The sequence below is a fragment of the Abramis brama genome (genome assembly GCF_963993115.1).
Source record: "Abramis brama genome assembly, chromosome: 5".
NCBI classification, from domain to species: Eukaryota; Metazoa; Chordata; class Actinopteri; order Cypriniformes; family Leuciscidae; genus Abramis; species Abramis brama.
Window position 1 is genome coordinate 33,344,355 of NC_139967.1, and position 24,701 is coordinate 33,369,055.

Genomic DNA, 24,701 nt, shown 5'->3' on the forward strand with positions numbered 1-24,701 from the left:
ATATACATATATATATATATATGATGGTGTGTGTGTGTGTGTGTATACATAGATTATTAATGATATATATATACATCATCATCAGAGAATCCTGAAAAGAATGCACAACATTGTTAATACGAAATGTTAACACAAAATCAGCATATTAGAATGATTTCTGAAGGATTATGTGACAGTGAACTGTAATGGCTGCTGAATATTCAGGAATAAATTACATAAAAATATAAAATAGTTATTTTAATTTAAATTATAGCTATTTTACAATATTATTGTTGTATTTTTAATAAAATAAATGCAGCCTTGTTGAGCATAATACTTGTTTTAAAAAACTATTTGAATGGTATTGTATATACACACACAAATGTGTAATATGCTTATTTATTTGTTTTGTAACATGGAATAGGCCTGTTTAGTTTAATTGCAACTTTTTATTATTCATTTTGAAAATACAGTGGAATTGTAAAATGATCTAAATGATTTGACACAAATTTTCTGTAAACATTAAGCAAACAACCACACAAATGCATGTCCATTATCAGTAGCACTGCCTGTTAGTAAACATCACTGTCAGGTGGATCAGAATTTGAACAGTGATGCTGGCTGGATACAACAGCTCCACCTGCTGGTTTACAGTTGTAGCACAAACTGCGTTACATTGAAGATGTCATAGTGTTGCATTTCTCCAATGATTGTTTGCGTTAAAACAAACACTGTTCCCCAAATGTGTAACAAAACTGAATATATGTAACCCATGGTCTGACTCCAAGGCTGGCTGAAAGATGGTGAAAGTATACAATTAGTTATGAAGTTCGAGTGGGTTAGCCTACCGATAAAAACATCCTGTCCAATCACACTTTGGAAAGATTCTCAGTGGCAAAGACTGACTGATTAACAGTTTGTGCAGATTTGTCCTCTCTGAATTCTGCTGTATTCCTGCAGGTGAGTGAACAGTGGTGTATATTTTAGATTGGATAAAACAAGGCTTTTCATGGGGTTTGTATCATTATCAACGTCACATAGAACTCATGTATTTCAGCCACTGGGAGACTGGGGCTAGTTGTCACAAGGGCTATATCTTAGTAGCAATAATGTTTTGAAACATCAGTTACACAAACGTGTTTTTATAGCTGTGTTGTATGTTGGTTTAAAACATCAATTTCAGTTCACGAATAACAGCATTACTTCGATTTAGCCATAGAGAGCCACGATTTAGCCACTTTTCATACACATATTTTATACACAATATTACCAGTTACCTTGTCTGTTATTGCTCAAACAACGAGAATACTTCCAACTGCCAAACACATCCAAATCAGTTTCGTTCACAACTCAAAGTGGTGTTTCATTCCTGAATGAATCAGTATTTTTGAACGAATCATTTGATTCACTCATAAAGACGGTCACTTGTCGCCACCTACTGGCGTAAGGATGCAAACTAAGCGTCACTAAGTGATAAACAGGTTTACCAGTCTACTGTGACAACATACCCAACTGTAAATTAACTATATGTTATTTCTTGAGCAATAACGGTGGAATGTTTTGCTTTTTGAAGTCATATCTCTATACAGACAACTAGCCCCGACCTCTCATATATATGAGGAAGTGGTAAATCCATACCTTGGTTCTAGGATAGGGCAGGGATCTAAAAAACATTAAAAATGCATTACAAATCATCAAATTAATGTAAAATTGTACAATGTAAAAGTGTAGATCAACATGATTCCTGTTAAGAGTGACTTGGTAGTTTTGTGTGTGCATGGTGTTTTATTGATTCAGCAAACTTTAGAGGCCCTATTTAAGGTCACATAAACCTTAAACATTAAACATTAGCCCCAGTAGCTTATTCCTGTTTTTTTTTTCTTCTTCTTTTTTTCTGCAGTGTGGCAGTCTAACATAAACAGTTTATGTTTGTTATATCACATGCAAACTTACCAATATCTGTTGGGGCGACAATGGCCTCCTCAGAAAAGCCCAGAGATAAAGCAAAAGATCTGAATCTCTCTATTAGATCTGGTCTTAGTATGGATGACCGTCCTAGGAGCAATGTTTCTGACAGATTAGCATGCCTTATCATACGTGACAAATATTTTACATCATCAGTTCAGACTTACCATAAAGAGCTACTTGAGTGTACTCTTTGTCCATGTTCTTGTATTTAAGGACCAAACTATAATCAGTGTAATTGGTCTCCACTATCGTGATGTCTTTTGTTATCCTGTGCCCTTAACAAAAGGTCAGACACATCATGTACATTTTAATTAATTGGATCTGTTTATGTTTGTGTAAATGTTATAAAGAAGTGTATACTAAAATTGAAGTACAGTAGTCAACATTTGATGTGGATGAAGAAAGTTCATCAAACTTGTCCTAAGACAAGAACAGGTATTTTTAAAAATTCATGGATAACTTTGATGAAAGGTTTTGACCCACTTCAAATGTTGACTACTGTATATAAAGTTTATAAAGACATAGAGTGCAGCTAAAACCTATAGGCTTACTGAAAAAAAATGGTATCCTAAAAATTGTAATTAAAATATTATTTAATATCACTGAATCTTATGGGTTAAATAAGGTAGAATTTTTTTTTTTTAAAGTAACAATCGCAGGTTACCACTTTTTACAATTTGGTTTAATTTTATAAAATTTTGCACTAAATTCTCAAAATGCTGTATATAATAATTATTAAGAAATTTCTTGTTATTTTTCTGGTAGATCTGATGAAGGTGTGCAATTGGTTTAAATATATTTGAAAGTTTTTGAGAGTCAGTTCTGGAAGTCAGTTCTGTGAACAATGACGCCATGTGATAAGAAACATGTGATGTTAGCACGAAGATGTTAGAGAAAGGAAATGAGAGCTTACTTTTGCTAAAGTAAGTGAACTCTCCAGGAACATCTGTCTTCTTGTATGAATAAACATTGACGGAGCATCCATATGGCCTGTTAGTTCAAATATATACAGATTGTTAGTGCAGAGCTCAAATATTACATGTTTTACATTATGTTTTCCCTTTGTTATTTGAGATGGTGTGATAATGTAAATATGAAACAATATCTTGTCCAAAATTATGCACCTCATGGTCCACATGGTTAGGTTCACATTTCCATTGTCATTTGGTACCAGAAGACCTTTAGAAACCTTCAGATGGTTTTTGAACATTGCAAACAGCGCAGATTCATCTGCAATTCCAATACGGTACCATTCACCTGCAAACTGACAGTAAAAGAAAGTAAAAAATGGTTTGCAGTTCACTAAGTTTTCCAAGGGTTCTGTAGTACCAGCTGATGGTTATACAGCCTGTATAATTACTGTTATTACAGAAAATACAGTGCCTGAAAAAGAATTAGCGTATGTATGGTTCCATTTGTCAACATTATTAATTACATAATGTATTATTAATAACATAATGTTAATTTCAACATTTATTAATAGATTATTAAAATAAGTGCATTGATTTAAGGGTGTGGGGAGGTGAGTCGTCAGCTGCTTCGTGAAAGATGTGATGGTTTGGGTAATGAGACCTTGTTACCGAATTTGCTCTGTCATATTATTTCCTATTTCTAGAACTAACTAAATGTCTGCGAATTTTCAAACAAAATGTAATGTGGCACAAAGAGAAGGTGACACAATGCAGTAGTCAATGTTAAGTTTAAGTTTCTTTCTGTAAACTCATTTCACAATTAATACAAGCGTTATGAATATTTTTTACATCACTGCATCTGTTCAATATACATCAAAACCACTCATATTCATTCTTGTATAGAAATAAATGTACACTCTCAATAAAAAAAATAGCAAAAACCTTTAGGGACACAACATTTTGTCACTGCAGTACCAGGACAACTTTGTACCTTAAGGGTAGATATTGCTACTCTATACTAGAATGCACCTTTTAGTGGTAAATAAGGTACAAAGTTGACAAGCTGTTGTAACCCTAAAGGTAATTTTTTTTTCTGACAGTGTAAGCTGATGAACCATGATCCGTGCTTTAAATAAACTTATATCCCACTGCAGTTCTACCTCTTCACTGTTTGAAACAGATATAATGTGCACATTTAAAATGTCTCTTATTCATATGTCACTATTTAATGAAAAACATGCATTCAATGCTCAAACACCTCCCAAAATTGAAAAATCATACTCACTTTCTCCAGATCAAAGTTGGGCTGAGGCTCAACAGGATACTGTTTGTTGAAACCATGGGTCCCTAAAAACATACAAAGCAAAAGTGCTAATGCCAGATTCATGCTGAAAGTTCAAACACCGTATGGAAATGCTAAACTTTTGACATATCACAGAAGCGATGGGGAAACTCCTGGGTTTATATTTGCCAACAGCAAGGCAATGTTTGTGAAGGACAGGAGCCCAGCCCCTATACACACAGTGCATGTGTACAGTTCAGACTTTTAAAACAGCAACAATTTTTGTATGTTAGAGAATCTGACATGAAAAATGACAGAACAGAATCCTGTATATACAGAGGATTACAAAACATATTTGTCAGACATTCCTCTGGTGCATAATTATAGACAAACACATAATGCTTTTTTTTAAAACAATCTTTGGACAACTCTGCTTTAAATGTTGTTCTACGAGGGGACAGACTGTGGGTGTAAGATGACCCTGGACTTTGACTTACACTGGCCCAACACAAACGTTACGACACCAATCTCTTCATTACAGTGTATGCACAACTAAACAGAGATCTCTGAATACTCCTGAATACCTCTGCTTCTCAGACAGTGCATAACAACTTTATGCACATACTTTAAAAAATACAAGCACTGGATACCTCAAACAACAGCTGGAAGACTCTAGTAATTTCACGAGTTCACACTTACATGGCCAAAAAGAGTAAAGAGATTGCGTATTTGGCGTGCTGTCCGATGGGGAGGGCTCCGAGCTCGGAATTTGGCCTGAACTCAGAGTACTCCCCCATCCCTGGTTGGGATAGGAACAGTCGAGAGTGAGGAGTTGGGGTGGTGGAGGGATGCTGGAAAACTGTCGTGGGACAGAGGTAAGTCGGTTTTATATGTAGGCCTCCTTTCGTCCTGATTGGGTAGATCATCTGAATGTGCTCCTCCCGAAGTTTGTTGATAAAACATCATGAGACCGCACAAGCTATGATGGATCATTAATGAACAACATCACAATACATGAAATGTCAAATAGGAACCACAAATAACTGGAACTGCATAAAAAAAAAAAATATATATATATATATATACAGTGGGGAGAACAAGTATTTGATATACTGCCGATTTTGCAGGTTTTCCCACTTACAAAGCATGTAGAGGTCTGTAATTTTTATCATAGGTAGGTACTCTTCAACTGTGAGTGACGGAATCTAAAACAAAAATCCAGAAAATCACATTGTATGATTTTTAAGTAATTAATTAGCATTTTATTGCATGACATAAGTATTTGATACATCAGAAAAGCAGAACTTAATATTTGGTACAGAAACCTTTGTTTGCAATTACAGAGATCATACGTTTCCTGTAGTTCTTGACCAGGTTTGCACACACTGCAGCAGGGATTTTGGCCCACTCCTCCATACAGACCTTCTCCAGATCCTTCAGGTTTCGGGGCTGTCGCTGGGCAATACAGACTTTCAGATCCCTCCAAAGATTTTCTATTGGGTTCAGGTCTGGAGACTGGCTAGGCCACTCCAGGACCTTGAGATGCTTCTTATGGAGCCACTCCTTAGTTGCCCTGGCTGTGTGTTTCGGGTCATTGTCATGCTGGAAGACCCAGCCACGACCCATCTTCAATGCTTTTACTGAGGGAAGGAGGTTGTTGGCCAAGATCTCACGATACATGGCCCCATCCATCCTCCCCTCAATACGGTGCAGTCGTCCTGTCCCCTTTGCAGAAAAGCATCCCCAAAGAATGATGTTTCCACCTCCATGCTTCACGGTTGGGATGGTGTTCTTGTTGTACTCATCTTGTTGTACTCTTCTTCCTCCAAACACGGCGAGTGGAGTTTAGACCAAAAAGCTCTATTTTTGTCTCATCAGACCACATGACCTTCTCCCATTCCTCCTCTGGATCATCCAGATGGTCATTGGCAAACTTCAGACGGGCCTGGACATGCGCTGGCTTGATCAGGGGGACCTTGCGTGCACTGCAGGATTTTAATCCATGACGGCGTAGTGTGTTACTAATGGTTTTCTTTGAGACTGTGGTCCCAGCTCTCTTCAGGTCATTGACCAGGTTCTGCCGTGTAGTTCTGGGCTGATCCCTCACCTTCCTCATGATCATTGATGCCCCACGAGGTGAGATCTTGCATGGTGCCCCAGACGGAGGGAGATTGAGCGTCATCTTGAACTTCTTCCATTTTCTAATAATTGCGCCAACAGTTGCTGCCTTCTCACCAAGCTGCTTGCCTATTGTCCTGTAGCCCATTCCAGCCTTGTGCAGGTCTACAATTTTATCCCTGATGTCCTTACACAGCTCTCTGGTCTTGGCCATTGTGGAGAGGTTGGAGTCTGTTTGATTGAGTGTGTGGACAGGTGTCTTTTATACAGGTAACGAGTTCAAACAGGTGCAGTTAACACAGGTAATGAGTGGAGAACAGGAGGGCTTCTTAAAGAAAAACTAACAGGTCTGTGTGAGCCGGAATTCTTACTGGTTGGTAGGTGATCAAATTGTTATGGTAAGAATGATGGAAGACCAGGGCGGGATGCAGTTTACAGTCTTTAATAAATAAAGGAAATAGTCCTCAATGAATAATTAGAACACAAATCACAGGCATAAATCAGAGCCAGAACAGAAACTGCCAGATGACTGGATCTTAGACGAATAACATAAACTTCGACGAGGACAGAGACCAGGGACCCCGAGATGCTTTCAGCCAGTCAGGAATAGTGAGGACAGCAGAGAGGGTGAACAGCCGTGAGCAGGCGCTGAACAGGTACTCTGCAAACAGGCACAGCTGGATAATACACAGTCTGATGGCAGTATAACTCACAGTAGAACAAATGGTATCACTTTTCACAGGATACAGACAGGACAGGACAGGACAGGACAGGACAGGACAGGACAGGACAGGACAGGACAGGACAGGACTGGGACATGAGCGCAGACGTTTCTCACATGAGGTCACTGAATAATCCGACAACAAGACAGGGCTAGGAAGAGGGAATAAGAAGCTGAGACAATCAAGAGAAAAAGGGAACAGGTGAGGAGATAGGAATGTAAGGGGAAACAGCTGTAAGAGATAATGAGCGGAGGAGAAGATGTGTGTGCGTGATTGTGTGAGTGAGTGTGCGAGCGAGTGAGTGTGTGACCACAAGAGGGAGACAGAGAAAGAGGAAAAAAACCCAGGATCATGACACAAATACTTATATCATGCAATAAAATGCAAATTAATTATTTAAAAATCATACAATGTGATTTTCTGGATTTCCGTCACTCACAGTTGAAGAGTACCTATGATAAAAATTACAGACTTCTACATGCTTTGTAAGTGGGAAAACCTGCAAAATCGGCAGTGTATCAAATACTTGTTCTCCCCACTGTATATATATATATATATATATATATATTATTATACCACTTTCTGACTGGGAGGGAGGTCAGGGAGGTCTGGTTGTAGTAAGGGGTGGTCCATAAAAACTAATAGGCCCTATCTAACTTTTAATTTAATAAATTATTCTGTCTAGTATAAAGTTATTATGGGTTGTCTTGTTAATTACAGCTACTTTTGTGCTATTACTAGTTCTTTACATATCTGTTTGAGGGGGCAAATATTGTTTCTTATTTAAATTTTTTTTAAATTCTTTTTTATGTTTATGGTATTACTGTCTATTTCAAGTTGTAGTTCTATGAATCATTGATTGCACCATGTTATGTAGCAGTAAGAAAAATTAATTCAATAGTTAATCTTTTCCCACAAACTCAGGTCAAGTCAACTCACCTTCATTTATATAGCGCTTTTAACAATATGGATTGTTTCAAAGCAGCTTTACAGAGATAATAGGAAATCACCGTAAAAGATTGTTTAGGCTTTACACCAGCTCTAGGATAAAGTTATTGTCCAGCTAAAGTTAGTTTTGATTGATTGATTCACTTACTTTGTGAAGATCATTAGTTATTAACTTAGTGGTGCTAACACAACACCGTTCTAACAGGAAAATCCTTATGAAATCCACATGCGCATTATGTGTTCAGTCCAAAGATATGCGCGTTTGAATATATATGTGCGCAGGCGTGTAGTCCTTCTTTACAAATTAACCCTCAATAAACTAGTTGTCTGGCCTTCAAAATTTATAATACAGAAATATTTTGTCGCGTCTGCATAGCCACGCGAACCGGAATTATCCCAACAACATTTTATCTGTACAGAGGTAAAGGGAAGGAGAAGGGGTCTTCACAGGGTAGGGACTGGTTGACACTTCAGGACTGCGTTGTTGTCGTGTCCAGGCGCAGGTCCTTCATCAGATCTGGATACAGCCTGGATCCGACGGACTGCGGTAAACCTTGGATAAACAGAGAGACTAATATTAGCGTAGACGCCATCCTTCTTATGATGTAACGAGTACATCAGGATTTATGGGGAGTGTTCCCGGTTCCGGCTGACCTAATCTGTGCAGCCTAACATTGAATTATAGAAGTCTATAATGTGTGTGTATGCTAGGCCAAAGAGATGTGTTTTAGTCTAGATTTGAACTGACAGAGTGTGTCTGCTTCCCTGACAATGTTAGGAAGATTGTTCCAAAGGTTTGGTGCTAAATAGGAAAAGGATCTACCGCCAGCTGTCAATTTTGATATTCTAGCTATTATCAACTGGCCGGAATTTTGAGATCGCAATAGACGTGAAGGACTATAATGCGTTAAGAGCTCGCTCAAGTACTGGGGAGCTAAACCATTTAGTGCTTTGTAAGTGATCAGCAATATTTTAAAATGCATACGATGTTTAATAGGGAGCCAATTGCAGTGTTGACAGAACCGGGCTAATATGGTCATACTTCCTGGTTCTGGTAAGAACACGAGCTGCTGCATTTTGGACCAACTGTAGTTTGTTTAAGCGTGCAGGGCAACCACGCATAATAGCATTACAATAATCTAGTCCTGATTTCATGAACTCATTAACTAATTGTTCTGCATTTTCCATTGAGAGCATATGACGTAATTTAGATATATTTTTAAGATGAAAAAATGTGGTTTTACAGATACTAGACACGTGACTTTCAAATGAAAGATTGGTATCAAAGAGCACACCCAGGTTCCTAACCGACGACGAGGACTTGACAGAGCAACCATAGACAGTATTTTAGGTTATTACATGAGGAAGTTTTTTGTCCAATAATTAGAATATCTGTTTTTTTCAGAATTAAGTAGTAGGAAATTGCTAGTCATCCAGTTTTTTATATCAGCTATGCATTCCGTTCATTTTGTGAATTGGTAAGTTTCGTCATGGTGTGAAGAAATATAGAGCTGTGTATCATCAGCATAACAGTGAAAACTAATGCCATGCTTCCTAATTATATCTCCCAAGGGTAGCATGTACAGAGTGAACAGCAACGGTCCTAGTACTGAGCCTTGTGGTACGCCATAGTGAACTTTTGATCGATAAGACATCTCATAGATGTCAGATAAGTCAGATAAGTATGATTTAAACCATGCTAATGCAATTCCACTAATGCCAACATAATTTTCGAGTCTATTTAAAAGAATGTTGTGGTCAATAGTGTCAAATGCAGCACTAAGATCGAGTAACACTAATAGAGAGATACAACCACGATCGGATGATAAAAGCAAATCATTCGTGACTAATGAGAGTCTCAGTACTATGGTACGGTGAAAATCCTCGCAGATATAATTTCTTTCTAATAAGGAACATATCTGTGAAGATACAGCCTTTTCTAGTATCTTTGACAGAAAAGGTAGATTCGAGATCGGCCTGTAATTGACTAATTCTGTAGGATCAAGTTGCATTTTTTTTAACAAGCGGTTTAATCATAGCCAGCTTAAAAGTTTTTGGTACGTATCCTAATGACAAAGATTAATTGATATTAAGAAGAGGATCTATGACCTCTGGAAGCATCTCTTTTAGTAGCTTAGTCAGTATAGGGTCTAACATACATGTTGTAGATTTAGATGATTTAACGAGTTTAGAAAATTCTTCCTCTCCTATAGCAATAAATGAATCAAATATTTCCTTAGGGAGACTACAATGCACTCCCTGATGCGATACTGTAGTAGATGGTTGCATAGTTATAATTTTCTCCATGATATTATCAACCTTATAAGTGAAGAAGTTCATAAAGTCATTACTGCTGTGCTGCTTTGGAAACTTCTGGGCTTGAAGCTTTATTTTTCGTTAGTTTAGCCACTGTTTCAAATAAATTTTAATTTTGGTTTTGTTTATTTTCTTCTAATAGGGTTGAAAAATAAGCAGATCTAGCAGCTTTTAAGGCCTCTCTGTATGCAATCGAGCTATCTTTCCATGAAATGCGAAATACCTCTAGTTTTGTTTTCTTCCAGTTGCGCTCCATTTTTCTGGCTGCTCTCTTAAGGGCCTGAGAACTGCTTCAGATCCTTTTCTTGCGGGCCCACATGAGAAGAATGAGACACACAGAAATTGGTGCTTCACATCTCATTGTTCTTCAAAGTTTATTGGTTAGATAAACTTATATACTCTTCTTGTTATGCATATTCATTTATCACAGTCCAGTTATCTGAGGCCCGTAATATCCTTACAGTAGCACGTCATCAGACACACATTTTCCTCTTACTTTGACCATTTTCAGATTACATCTCTCATGACATATGCCATTATTTAGCATCTTCAAACAAGATGCATCCATTTCCATAAGGATAATTGAAAATGAAATATAGCAACTGGTTATTTAAATTAACCAGTGTTGGGGAACTAATTGTGTTACTTTATTTAGAAAGTAATGTGTTACGTTACTTTTGCTCACCTGGGCTGGGCTTGCTCGAATGTTTTAAAAAAATCTTCTAACTGCAGGTCGCAATGGCCATGCTGAAAGGTAGGGATGTTCCAGAAGTTACACAATGCTACAACAGAAACTAACCCATAACCCTACCCACACCCTAACAGGTGACCACTATGCATTGGATTAAATCTAGTATGTCTTAGTACGTCGATACAGGCTACAGCAAGGACATCTTGAGCTTTCTCGACCAATTGTAAAGAGCTTTTGGAACACCCCCAAGCTCCGACCTGCAGATAACCACACTTGAAATCTAAAGGCCTTCATACCATAAGTGAAATGAATAAGCCTCAGGCTGAAGGAAATGCAAATTCACGCCTGTAAAGCAGACGGCACAGGAAACAAAATTGCAGAAGAATAGGACGCAGGAGAAGAAAGTTCAACAACAATACTTCAACAATAAAAAAAGGCCTTCTAAATAAAAAAGTAATCTGATTACATAATTCACATTACCTTAAAACCACTATCTAGTACCAGACGGCATCAATTATAATAAAAGTAATTCATTAGGGGAAAAAAAAGGCAATTGACAAATGTTTAGAATGCTGAGGTTGTTCATTTTATCTGCATTTATCAGCATATTAAAATTCATTTTTCAGTAAAAAAAAAATCATTCTTGGCACATCATATCATTTGGCATTTTAATTTTTCATCCTTGTCATTATTACAGAACAGCGAGTACCACAATCTAAAGCAATACAACTTCACTTTTGAGAGTTCTGTTTAATTTTGCTCACCTCATGAATGAAGCAAACGACAGAGTTGTTCAGTAATCATGTACATTGAATGAATTATTATTAATTAGTTTAATTGCACTTGGTTCAATTTCTTTGCTATACACCAAAAGAAAAATCAAGTGATGTCAGAAAAAATGTATGTAGTCACCAGTGCAACCAGGTAATGAAATACTTATTTCTTTATTATTTAATTCTTACTTTTATAATATATCTATAGAAAAATATATCTACAGAATATAAAAATGAGTTTCAAGTTAAACTCAACATTTCAGAAATATTTTTGAGATCGATCAAATCAGATCAGATAGTAACTTGGGTAACATTTTAAATTAGAATGTGTGCCATGCACATACTAATTTCAAAATGTAACCCAAGCTACTATTTTGATGCAGAGGAATTGCAATGAAAACTAATGGAAATAAAGCTTATATAAACTGTGTGTCAATTGAATAGTTGTTCATGCAAAATTCTATTGAGGCTAATTCGTCATGTGACCTGCAAATAAGTTCAAAATTAGACAATGTAAAATCATGATGTTTAAGGGTGTGCCATCAGTAACAGTATAAAAATAAGTCATGTTAAAAATTCTTGAACATTGTCTGAAACATATCACATCAGCCACTTATCACACTAATTCAATGACAAATCACATTAAAACAACAAATTTTTGATCTGTAAACATTTACATTATTTGAAAACATAATGAGCTTCTAACATGCCAATGCAACTAGTTTGTTTCTTCAATATTTTGGAGTTGGCATTGAGGAGAAAATATGTCTAGCGCCGATGAGTCCCTTTAAAACGGGCTTGAATCTCCTCCAAAGTTTTGCCTTTGGTCTCAGGGACAAAGATGGCAGTGAATATGACATTGAGAGCGCACAGTCCTGAGAACATCCAGAATGTCCCTGCACTAGTTATGGCATCCTGAAAGAGATCATGTATTAGACCTGTTCATTAAACCTAGAACGTTTCAGGGGAAAATACATAATCGTCAGCTCACCATGAGGTTCTGGAAGGTCTTGGTGACAATGAAGGCACAGGTCCAGTTGGTAAGCACACACAGAGCACTGCCCATTCCCCTCACTCGTGTGGGAAAGATCTCAGACATCACCAGCCAAGGAGTAGGACCCCAACCAAGAGCAAAACCTGGTAAACACACGTGTTTATGATAGTCAGACCAACTGCAGTCAGTTCACTTATCTTACAAAAACGTAAAGCTACATAATTTTTGAGAGAAATATTTTTTCTTTGAGGCATGTAGTAGCAAGAAACTACATCACTGTAGTATCACTGCATGAATTTGATTCAGTTTTTTAAGTGCATTCATAAGATTATGTAATTATGTCTAAATATTAAGATTATGTAATTAAGTAAAAACTACTTAAGATTGTTTATTGCACCAAGCAACTTGAAAGTAAATTAAATGGGTAACACTTTAGTTTAGGGTCCAGTTCTCACTATTAACTAGTTGCTTATTAGCATGCATATTATTAGGATTTGGGCTGTTTATTAGTACTTATAAAGCACATATTAATGCTTTTTTCCATATTATATTCACCTTGTCTGTGAAACCAGGGGAAGGTTTCCTCAAGGTCTCAATGTCCTAATATCAAGTGACTTTTGCTCATCAAAATAAGTAAATATACCAGTAAAATGGCAGTTTTATCTAATAAAACGTGAGTTTTTCACGCAATAAAAATGTTTGATTGAAGTAGAAGTGGCCATGAAATGAGTTGGCAGCTTAATCAATAGTTTGAGCTAGTTTGACTCGAGACTATAGAGCTATCATCTGCTCATGTGATCAGTGAGGAGTCACCTGAGGAGACTCAAACATGAGGTTCTCAAAAAGCTGCTCAGAAAAGGTGTCAATGGACAGAATGGAGAGTGAGCATGATCCAATGAAAGGTGATAAAGAGTGCAGCATGTATCTGTGAGGGCACGAACAATACCACTCTAGTTATATCCCAATGATGCACTATACCAGTGGTTCCAAACCCTGGTCCTGGGGTGTGTCTCAATCAGCTCCCGAGCTTGTGAATCAGTATATCTTGTACACGAATCCGGGCACTGGTAAGGACCCTGGCTCACTACCCATTTAGACAGTGATTACTCAATTTACGGCAACATTACATGTTGTAGAAGGTCACCGCTGGTATTAATGAACAACAGGCAGAACCTATATCTTTCTGATATTATTTTTGATGCCATTTAAACACATTGTTCTGTTTCATATCCTCAAAAAACATTTCAGCCGACTATTAACTAGATGTGTTCACTACCTGTCTGGTGATGTGTGTTTATGCTGACATATAATAGTAATAAAAAAAGGTTTGTCTTTTCAAATCTTCTATCCCGTGTCATTATATTTATTGAGCTGGCTCATGCGTTTTATGTTTTATGCGCTTCAGAAATGTAACATTATTTCTGCTAAGGGAGCATAGTGAGCATTGATGCTCCCTGTTTTTTACTCCAGTACCAGGGTTAGGAACCACTGAACTATACCATATACTTTTGCTCCAACCCTAATCAAACACACCCAAACAAGCTAATCAAGGTCCTCAGGATTACTAGAAAGTTATAGGCAGTGAGTTTAATCAAGGTTTGAGCTAAAAGTGGCAGGAAAGGGGCTCTCAAGGGCCAGATTTGAGAACCCCTGATCTAGTGTATGAATTATATAAGGTTATTTTGTCATCCAGCAACAGAATCTGATAGTTCCTCCCCATTGGCTACTTAAGGAAAGCTGTGACAGTTGAGTCCATGAAATGTCCAACATGAAGTCCATGAAGTGTTTTCGGTTAAGTAGGTGCATTGTCCAGGTATTTGAAGTACCCTTTATCTGGTGTCTATAAGTCTATATTACGATTCATTTGACTTTTTTTTTTTGCAATTTAATTAATTTCTTGACAGAAACAAATGATTCATGATTCAAAAATCCATAATTGTAATCGATGCTTTGAGAAAACAAGTGAATTGTTACACCCCTAGCACACATACAAACCAACAAACTGCAGTTGACTTCCTCTCTATGCATGTAGTTTTAGGCTAGAATAATTTCATCTTGCAGTGTTTTAGCAAATCTTAATACAGCTGCTGAATAATTCTTGCTCTATGGTAAGTTTCAGTGAAATACATTTCTACTAACCTGTAATGAAAAGGCCCATGCTTCCCACAGCCAGCCAGGTCAGGTCTGTCGGGGTCTGCTCCGCAAGAGGACCCTGGGCGTCTGTTAGTAAACTCGTCAGTGAGGAGTTATTGTGCTTCATCACAGTCAGCTTGAAATACACTCCAAACACTGCTTCACTAACACACATGGTGACACCTTGTGGGGGAACCAAAATAGAAGATAATTCATTTTCTCGTTTCAAAAACAGCGGTGCAAATGTATTATTCCACAAAAGATGCTTCTACCAGACAAGATGAGAAGAACTTTCCGCCCAGCCTTGTCCATGATAACAGCAGCAACTGCAGTGAAGAACACCTGTGTGGCCGCAACAATAACAGTGGCCACATCGCTGCTCTGTGGCAGACAATAAAGAGCATTATAGTGTGCGTTTACAGTAGCATGAAGGCTCTTCATTAATGAGTTTCATCAAACACTCACTTTGAAATGGGCCTGCTCGAAGATCGTCTCTGCATAAAACATGATGGCATTAATGCCAGTAAATTGCTGGAACAGCATCATCATAATGCCTACGCCTAAAGGCTTATAGACGCCAGGGTCCTTCAGATCCGCCAGACTGAAGCTTTGCTCCTGTAATCAATTAAATGTCAATCTTAGTGACTTATATACAGCTGTGCAAAGAATTATTTATTTATTAAATAAAATAAAAAGCTATGGTAAAGTGGGATAAACTTAAAGACATCAAACATAAAATTAAACTTGGTTACAGCCATATTTAATGAATCAGTTTCTGTTGGATAAAATTAAAGGTATAGTTCACCCCCCCCAAAAAATCTGTCAATTACGCTGAACAAAGTTCATAAAGACATCATAAAAGAAATCCATATTAATTGAGCAGTTAAATCTAAGTCTTCTGAAGAGACATGCTTGCTTTTAATGATGAACAGATTTAATTTAGGCTTTTTTTTTCACATCATCGCATAATTATTGACCTTCCACAGGAACCAATGAGATTGTACATCAAGTAATCACAGTTGAGCTTATGTTTACCATATTTGATGTGCTCTATGTAGGTGCCTTAGATCAATGCATAATGATACGTTTTAAATACGAATTAGATACTGTACGAATTAAAGCCTTAATTAAATTTGGACATCCTCATGTCTTAATTTAAATTAAAATTAAGTTGTGTAAATTATGACAGAATTTGTGAACTAACCCTTTGGGCCTGTTTACACTTGGTCCAGCAATCTGATCGTGAAAAGTCCAGGTGTCATGAATCCAATCACTCAAACCACTTCAGCAGATGGTCTGAGATGCATTCCAGACGAAACTGGACAAAGTTGGTTGTTGAAACCACATATGTAAATTTTATTCCACCCAAAATGTCAAAAAATAAACGTGTGAGAGACACTTAACACACATTCATCTTCGTTAAAAGTAATGAGACTAAATGATCTTACCAGTGCTGATGCCACTGTTGCGGTTAAATTTGCAGTTGAAGGTTGGATTTATATTCGTTTTGCGGAGACATTTCTGGCCAAGTGTAAATGGAACCGTTTTAACAAATCAGATAGCTATCCGATCAGTTAAAATGCATGAAATGACCAGGTGTAAACAGGCCCTTTAAGTTGCCCAACATTTTTTGTTGAGTTTACAGTTCATTAAAAAATAATTCACACTATAAAAGTAAAAAGCCAATTCATGTTGATTTTTAATTTTGAAAAGCAGTTCAACATTTAAATCGAGACCAAGCAAAGTTTGAGATGTGAAATGAGAGATTTGTTATGTCTAACTTCATTTTTGAAGGCCTCTTCTATCCTAGCACACTCCCACTCTACAGGGGCATCAGGACCCCTGAGGAAGCGCAGGGCCTCCTCTGCCTCTCTTCTTTTCCCTTGGGAGAGCAGGAACCGTGGCGTCTCCGGCATGAAGCACATAAACACCAGCATTAGTGTGGGAGGGATAGAGGATGTGATTGCTAACCATCGCCAGTCCAAGAACAAACCTGATAAAATTCATTTTGCATTACTTAAAGAGTACTTCACCCAAAAATTACAATTCATCATTTACTCAACTACAACTGATCACACAGTATGGGTCAAGTTCTCATACTATTCATGTAAACACAGCCCAGACAGAGCCATGTACAATGCAGGCTCTGTGCATTTCAAAGAGGGACATTCCTGTGCTAACTCCTGACCTATCCCACTAATGCAATACTGAAAGTCATTCCACCTGGATTCTCGAGAGCAAAAATTAGGATGGCATTCACACACATCTGAGCTGATTTCAAAAGAACAAATAAAGTATTGAAGTACAGGGCTACATTGGAAAAGAGACATTATATGTGCAAAACCTCACTGATGTCATTGACATATGTTCAAATGTGTCTTCTGATTAAACATTAACAATCATCTCACACAGCTAACTGGAGTAGAACAGCCCTATTACCATCAAAGGCACTCAAGTGTCATAATGCAGTCACAAGATTAAAATGAGAGCCAATACCTGTTATATAGGCTCCCATAATGCCTATAACAACCATAAGTTGCATGCAGGATCCCAAAGTTCCCCTAACACGCTCATGAGCCATTTCCGAGATGTAAAGCTGGAGAAATAGAGAGAAAAAAAAGTCAAGTGGATTGATCAAAGCTATTGATCTAAATATCCATGAGTTTGATAAAATACTATATATTATAGTGTACACACACACACACACACACAGTTAAATGATTATTTAAAAAAAGAATTGAAATAAATGTGGACTTCATGTGGGCTTCAACACAGTCAGTTATCGCTAAAAAGAAATTCTCCTATGGAGAATATGAATGGGATTTTTACTTCTGTTACGGTCTATAATAATAATAATTTAGTCAATAGCTTTATTATGATTATTATTATTATACTCTACATAATATTGCAATAAAAAGGGAATTCTTACAGGTACAACAAGAGAAGTCACTCCACTGGCCAGACCAGTGAGAACTCTGCCCACATATAACATCCAATGGTTCTGAGCAGCAATAATAATGGTAAACCCAAAGATGAATGGAATTGCACAGAACATAAGGCTCAATTTTCGTCCAATCTTTTCCACAATCCATCCTCCCAGAAGACCCCCAAGAGCCGCACCAATGGTCACCACAGCCTACAAGACAGAAAAATATACAGAAGGCTAATGTTGAAACATCTGAACCCTTGTCAGTATTTTTAACAATCAAATGTTAATGCACTGACAACTACATTTAGATTTTGGTTCTCTTTTAAACACCCTCCAGCTGTGACACTACAATGATATGCAAGTTCTGGGAACTGAAAATGACAAGCATTTCCTTTATTGTACAGCCAAATTGTAAAAAACACATTTAGAAGTAAAACCGGACCAAAAGCATTCAAATACCCCAAACCAGGAAGCCTCATCTTTGCTGAGCTGCAGTCTCGGGTCTTGAATTCTGCAGAGTTCAGGTATGGCAGGAGAGCTATAGCCTAGCACAAACCCAAAACTCAGGGGTCCCAGAACTGCTGCGAATGTGGCCATGTACAACTTCCCATTCTTAACTTTACTGTTGAGCGAAAAGTTAAAATTAGATAAGAAACAATAAAAATGTAGGTAAGTTTCATAATTCTTGTTTAACATGTTCCAGTTGGGAACCCTTTATGAAAAGTCATTGCAGACTCTTACTGGTATGACAATATTTGAATATTTCCTCATTAATTTTGAACAGATTACTGAGTGAATAACACTTTTAAGTGCCAATTATCTGTAATATACCACTAAAAAACAGTAGAAGTTATTTGAGGATATAAACCATGGTGTTCTTTGAACCACCTTGACAACCATTGTCGTACATGAGATCTTTCCAGAACCTTTTTTTTTTTTTTTCTGGTAAGAAGAAAACCCCTAAAGACAATAACGTGACACTTACTCCAGGTAGGAGTCCTGCTCGGATCTGTCCTGTTCTGTTTGCTCATCATTGGCCAATAGTGGTCTGGTCTCATGACTCATCGTGCCTCCTCTTAAATGATAATCAAGTAATCAAGCAGTTCATAGATAATCGCCACGGACAAATTGTGTTGTATACATACATAACAACTGACAAAACACGAACAAGTCCAGCCAGTGACGGTTGGCATCCCAGTTTCACTCACTGCATATTCAGCAAACCAGTGTCATTGTTGTCAGCTGATGCATGTGACAATAATAAATACGTCCATTGATTTCAAAATAAGAGTCCTAACTTTTATTTTGCCTTGCCTTGTCCTTTCCAGACTGTAAAAAAGGTCCTTCTACACAAAGTACACGTTGATCATACGTCATAATTTTTGTACTTTTGTAGTATATTTTTGCACATAACAAATGTCACTTTGCACTAACTGGCATTTTTAAAGATATTGCTTAGAAAAAAAAATTATACATGCGGTCGTTTCTCTTCTTTTGCCATTCAAGTGTTCCCATAGTTACTTAATGTTTTCAGAAGTGGTTTTAGTTTGAGGCACTGTCGATTTTCCTTGGTTGTGGGAAACAAACGTGAGGCCTCTGGAGGATTTTTTATTTTCTTCAAATTATTTTATAAACAACTTTTAAGTCGTTTACGTGTTGTCAATATCCACCTGCTTGACAGTGCTGAGGTTTGTATTTTTAAATGTGTGCGCAACATTATTTTGCTGTGTCTGAGAGAAAGAATCATAGATAGCGAGATTAAATAGTATTGTAAGTTAACGTTACATACTCATGTTGCATGAGTTGAACATGTTTATGTGTTTACTTTTCAGAAGGAAGAATCATTCCTGATCATGTCTGATTCATCCAAGAAAAACACCAGGGAATCTGTAGTATGCAAATGAACACACACACACACACACACACACACACACACACACACACACACACACACAGCCACACACACACACACACACACACACACACACATTGGGGGTCAAAAGTTTGGAATAATTAAGGTTTTTACCCAGACAGCAATATAGTGTTGGCCCAGATCCGGCCCACATCATCTGGTACACATGGATTTCCCGGGCCGGATCTGGGCCGACACTATATTGCTGTCTGGGTAATGTCTCTTATGCTCACCAAGGCTGCATTCATTTGATCGTAAAAACAGTAATATTGTGCAATATTATATATAAAAAAACCTTTATTTTTCAGACCCCTGAAATGAAAAAGAAACATATATTTGGGGAGCTCATAATAAAAGAAAAGGCTGATAAACAGTAAGTGAACATATGTTTATAAACAAAACCATATAATCTTACTGAGAATCATACTTACATATGCCTGCAATACATTTGTAGTTATGAAGCAGGTGTTGGTGCCATGTCACAGTCTCAGTTTGACAAGGCTGTGTCCTGTTTCTCAAAGGCCATCCTGCTCCAGTCACAGCAGGTAGAGGCCAGGCAGACTGTAGTATGGCTTGTATACAGTACGTCATAATTATTTGGCCCTGAACATTAATCACATTTTATATTCTTCCTATCTGCAGACTGAGTTTTATGTCCAGCGAGCAGAAGCATATCTTCAGCTGTGTGACTTCCAGTCTGCAGCACTAGATTACAAACACGCCTGCAGTCTCCAACCACAAACTGAGGCCTACCCTCAACGACTCGCCTTCATATACTACCTACAGGTACAAGAATTAATTTATTCACATATAATAGAATCAGATTAGGAGCTATGAATATTACAATCTATGGATCACTTGTTCTGTTTGTGTTTTGAAATGTATCCATTCATTTTTGATTACTTCATTGAATTTTTCAGTGTTATCAATATTTGTATGCGTAGTTGAAATGCATTTTCAATGCAAAAAATGTGCAGAAATTTAAAGCCACCATCACAACAGTCCTTTGCCACAAACATTGTTGATGCCCACTTATGTGTGTATGTTTTAACTGTCCTTGCAGGGCCAGTGTCTTTTTGATTTGGGGAAGTTTCTGGAGGCTCTGGATTCTTTCACGAAAGCTGCAGAACTTAAACCCTGCTTCCGGCCTTATCACATGAGAAGGTCAGTGTAGATTTTTGAAGTGCCCTTCAAAGAGACTTGAATGCCCTGTCCTGTACCCACATTTGACTGTCCCATGTCTTAAAAATGCCAAAGCTCAGTGCCCTTACTGCACACTAAACCCACACTATCTCAAAGCGGTATTCGAGGCTAAGCGTACATACCATCATGCGTTATGCTCGGGTATTCACGTGCCCCGAAATCACGAGATGTTGAGGAAAACATTCCACTGTAAGTCAAATAAAAATGAATTAACTTTACAATAAGGTTAATTAGTTAACATTAGTTAACAAACTTAGATAACACTAAGAATGAACAATACTTCTTCAGCATTTATTAATCTTAGTTAATATTAATTTCAACATTTACTAATACTTTATTAAAATCAAAGGTTGTATTAGTTAATGCACTGTGAACTACAGTAACATGAACAAACAATAAACAGCTGTATTTTTATTAACTAACATTAACAGAGATTAACAAATACAGAAACAAATGTATTGCTCGTTGTTAGTTTGTGTTAGTTAATACATGAACTAATGTTAACTAATGAACCTCATTGTAAAGTGTTACCGATATTACATATAATTTGGTAGTAAAACACAGTGTTGCACATTTTATTGGTGCAAAGATGAGTGGGGTATGAGTATTTTGTACATCATTTACAACTGCTTTTTATCACTTAATTAGAACAATTTTAAAATTGTGTCTTCTGTTAGTTACATAGTGACTACTGAACAGACATTTAGAAGTTTATTTTAACATGCAAAGTATTGAAAATAGAAAAAAGCTCTGTAAACACTTGCATTTTTGCAAGACTATAAGTGTGTCCCATCGGGTAATCAAAAGTTCTATACACACTTGCAGTCTTCACTCCTACTTGAACACTTGGACCAAATATAGGAAATAGGCCATGTAAGTGGTCAAGTGCAAAGACCGCAAGTGTGGGTATTTGGACAGGGCAGAAGTGTGCTTGCATCTGAACTTGATGACCCCATGCTAGCAAGCAATAGCACAAAATACCACCAGGTGGCGCTACAAGCTCTTTCTTCACCTTACAATCACCTAAGTTTCAGCTATTCACATTGAGTACTTCTTTAAATGTCCATCATGTGTATGTGCATAAGGCACATGCATAATTATAGGGTAACATAAACATTACTGATATATTATTGATTAAAAGATTAAACAAAATGTATTTGTAAATTGAGGTCACATTTGAAAATATGTAAATATTTTTGCATTATCTAACTAAATATCAAAGTAGCGTTTATTGTAAAGAAATATAGTTTAGAATATAGCTCAGGAGACTTCAAATAGACGTTTCATGAAAAAAGAGATTTTCTTTTAATTTATTATTATATTAGGCCTAAATGAAGACAGAAGGTATTTGGACACCAAACAATTGACCAACCTATTACTAATTTCCACCTGTAACATTTAACAATTTTATTTAGCATGTAATTTTCTAAAGCTGAAAAAGGCTGAAAAGTCAGGACAGTGTCAAAATTACCCTCAACAGTACGAAAGGGTTAAACGCCACACGCTGATGACATTTGATTTGATATTTTGGATCTAATGCAATGCAGTTCAGACATTTTTAAGTGTGACGCAAGTCTTCAAAAGTGTCTGAACGCTGTTTTGGGCCACCGTGGATACCATGAGATCATCATTTTCCGTTATGTTTGCCTTTTTGTATATATATATTCATAGCTTGGCTTGTCTGACTGCTCTGGGCCGTTACTCTGACTGTCTTCGGTCGGTCAGTAACTGGCTAGAGACGGACAGCCAGTCAGCTGACCTCCTCATTCTGAGAGCTCGCCTTCACCACCAGCTCAATCAGGTCAGACCATTATTCACAGCCTACAGAAAAACACTTCCCTTTAAGTGACTGTAATAAACAGGTAAGAGGGCTGTATGTCTCCTCAGATGACTTTGTGCTATCATGACTTGAGGTCAGCACTCAGGCTGAAACCCTGCTGTCCGGTTGCACATGCACTGTTGAAGAGGCTAAAGGAAGCAGCGGAGAATGCCCATCAGGCAGCTGTTGATAAGGCATTGAAGGGAGAGCTTTCAGATGCACTAAGGAAAATAAACAGCGCTCTGAAGTATAACCCCAGTAAGGCACAGTACTACCTCTTTAGGTAAGGCATATTTACAGCCTGCGATAATGGCATAAAATACAAATTATATTTATGCCGTTTTTTTATTTTTTTTATTTTTTTGTATTTTATTTTTTTTTTTTTTTTTTATATTTATGTATATTGCAATGTATATGTATATTTAGTTTTTGTGCATGTGTGTGTATATATATATATATATATATATATATATATATATATATATATACACACATATTTTCTTTTGACTGCTGCTTGTGATTTTGAAATGCTTAATATCTTGTTGTTCTTTTTCCTTCAATAAACATTTGATCACAAAAAAAAAAAAAAGATATTTATGCCAAATAGCTGACGTTTAAACCAGTGGTTATGAATTTACTTTAATGAGATTATTCTATTTAAATTAGTGTTTGTAAATGCACACTAAACTCAGTTTTTTTTGGGAGAAATATATAGAGTACAGATAAACTTAGATCGAATCAGAAGATCCTCTGTATTTTCCTTATGCAAACAAAAATCTAACAAAAAAGTTATAGTACCTTCTGCAGTCATTAACTATATATTATTCAAATATTTTTATTGGGTTTTGAATTGTAAACCCATATAAGTCATTAACTATATATACATATGTACTAAACTAAATTAAAAATATTAAATAGTAAATTAGACATATAATGTAAATGGTTTTAAAATGCACATATTTTCTGCCTGCTCAAAGGGGGATTCTTTATCGGCGCCTGAGAAACTTCACTGCTGCCATTGAGGATTTAGTTCTTGCTGCTGAATTCTATGGAGATGAAGGAGAACCTCCTCAGGAACACATGCGAGACGACTCAGAGGATTTAGAGGAAGACGCTCAGACACAACTGGCGCTCACATACAATGATTTTGCAATTCAGTGCTTCTCCCGGGGTCTGCAAAGCGAAGCCATTAAGCTGCTGAACAAGGCCATAGAGAAACAGAGAAACACAAGTGAGCTGTTCATCAACAGAGGAGGTGTGGACCCACGGTTAAAGAGGGTAACGGGTGTTGGGCTGAGAGTGGCATAGAAAAATCTCAGAAAAGTATTCAGAGAGGAGGTTATTGAAATGAAAATTCTTGAATGGCTTGCTTGTTTCACTTTGCTTAAAGTAATAGAATAGAATTTGTATTATCCAGAGAAAATCTCCTTTTTCCCCCAGATTGTTTTTTTAAGCTTTGTGAGTGGAGCTTTGCACTGGCTGACTATCAGCAAGCAGAGGAGATGGACCCTGACAACACGGTTATCTGGCTACGACTTGCTGTTTTTCACAACACAGTGGGTCTGCACAGCTATAACGACAAGTAGGTTTAAAACATAGTGTTAAATGTGAAATTGAAAACATATTTCTTTATTTTATGCCATCTGAGATCATTTTAGAAATGTGATTTGTTCCAGGAAGTACCAGGAAGCAGCAGACAAGTTTTCTGTTGCAATACGGTACAACCCTGGTGAAGCTCATTACTATGAGAATCGAGCCAAAGCTTATAACAAAGTGGCCAAAATGGAAGAGGCCAAGAAAGATGCCATCAGTGTTCTTATCTTAGAGCCCACCAATGAAGAGGCAAGTCTCTCATCTCTTTGTCACATTCCCAAACTATGGTGGATGTTCCCTGCTTAAGAATACAGCATAAACCAGCATCAATTCAGCTGGTATAGTGCTGGTTTAGCTGGTGGAACAGAAGCCTCGTAGCCTGGAAATCCAGACCCAGATTTGAAAGATTA

At 37.1% G+C, this 24,701-nt stretch overlaps 3 protein-coding genes across 4 annotated transcripts; 1 reads left to right on the forward strand and 2 right to left on the reverse strand.

Moving 5' to 3' along the window:
- Window positions 1-361: 361 nt before the first annotated feature.
- lcn15 (lipocalin 15) lies at window positions 362-4,311 on the reverse strand. 2 transcript variants are annotated; one of them, XM_084114835.1, is made up of 7 exons: window positions 4,144-4,311; window positions 3,072-3,211; window positions 2,861-2,937; window positions 2,112-2,222; window positions 1,933-2,034; window positions 1,618-1,642; window positions 362-772 (listed from the first exon to the last, which is right to left on the reverse strand). In XM_084114835.1, exons 1-7 carry the CDS (start codon window positions 4,243-4,245, stop codon window positions 628-630), a joined length of 702 nt encoding a protein of 233 aa, XP_083970961.1. In that variant the 5' UTR covers window positions 4,246-4,311; the 3' UTR covers window positions 362-627. The 2 variants fall into 2 exon arrangements, with proteins under 2 accessions (XP_083970961.1, XP_083970962.1); XM_084114836.1 differs by having other exon boundaries at window positions 364-933; window positions 4,144-4,310.
- Window positions 4,312-11,863: 7,552 nt separating this feature from the next.
- Window positions 11,864-19,017, reverse strand: slc2a8 (solute carrier family 2 member 8). Its single transcript, XM_084113378.1, has 10 exons — window positions 18,750-19,017; window positions 18,224-18,386; window positions 17,765-17,971; window positions 17,332-17,431; window positions 16,617-16,828; window positions 15,301-15,450; window positions 15,108-15,216; window positions 14,842-15,018; window positions 12,700-12,845; window positions 11,864-12,623 (listed from the first exon to the last, which is right to left on the reverse strand). Exons 1-10 carry the CDS (start codon window positions 18,827-18,829, stop codon window positions 12,477-12,479), a joined length of 1,491 nt encoding a protein of 496 aa, XP_083969504.1. The 5' UTR covers window positions 18,830-19,017; the 3' UTR covers window positions 11,864-12,476.
- A 407-nt stretch (window positions 19,018-19,424) lies between these two features.
- Window positions 19,425-24,597, forward strand: LOC311083772 (tetratricopeptide repeat protein 16-like; the record flags this gene model as incomplete). Its single annotated transcript, XM_084115525.1, has 11 exons — window positions 19,425-19,452; window positions 19,597-19,656; window positions 19,985-20,049; window positions 20,131-20,221; window positions 20,319-20,462; window positions 20,740-20,840; window positions 22,551-22,680; window positions 22,767-22,981; window positions 23,676-23,953; window positions 24,139-24,280; window positions 24,375-24,597. The coding sequence occupies exons 2-11, from the start codon at window positions 19,618-19,620 to the stop codon at window positions 24,595-24,597; spliced, it is 1,428 nt and encodes a 475-aa protein (XP_083971651.1). The 5' UTR covers window positions 19,425-19,452; window positions 19,597-19,617.
- Between the last annotated feature and the right edge of the window lie 104 nt (window positions 24,598-24,701).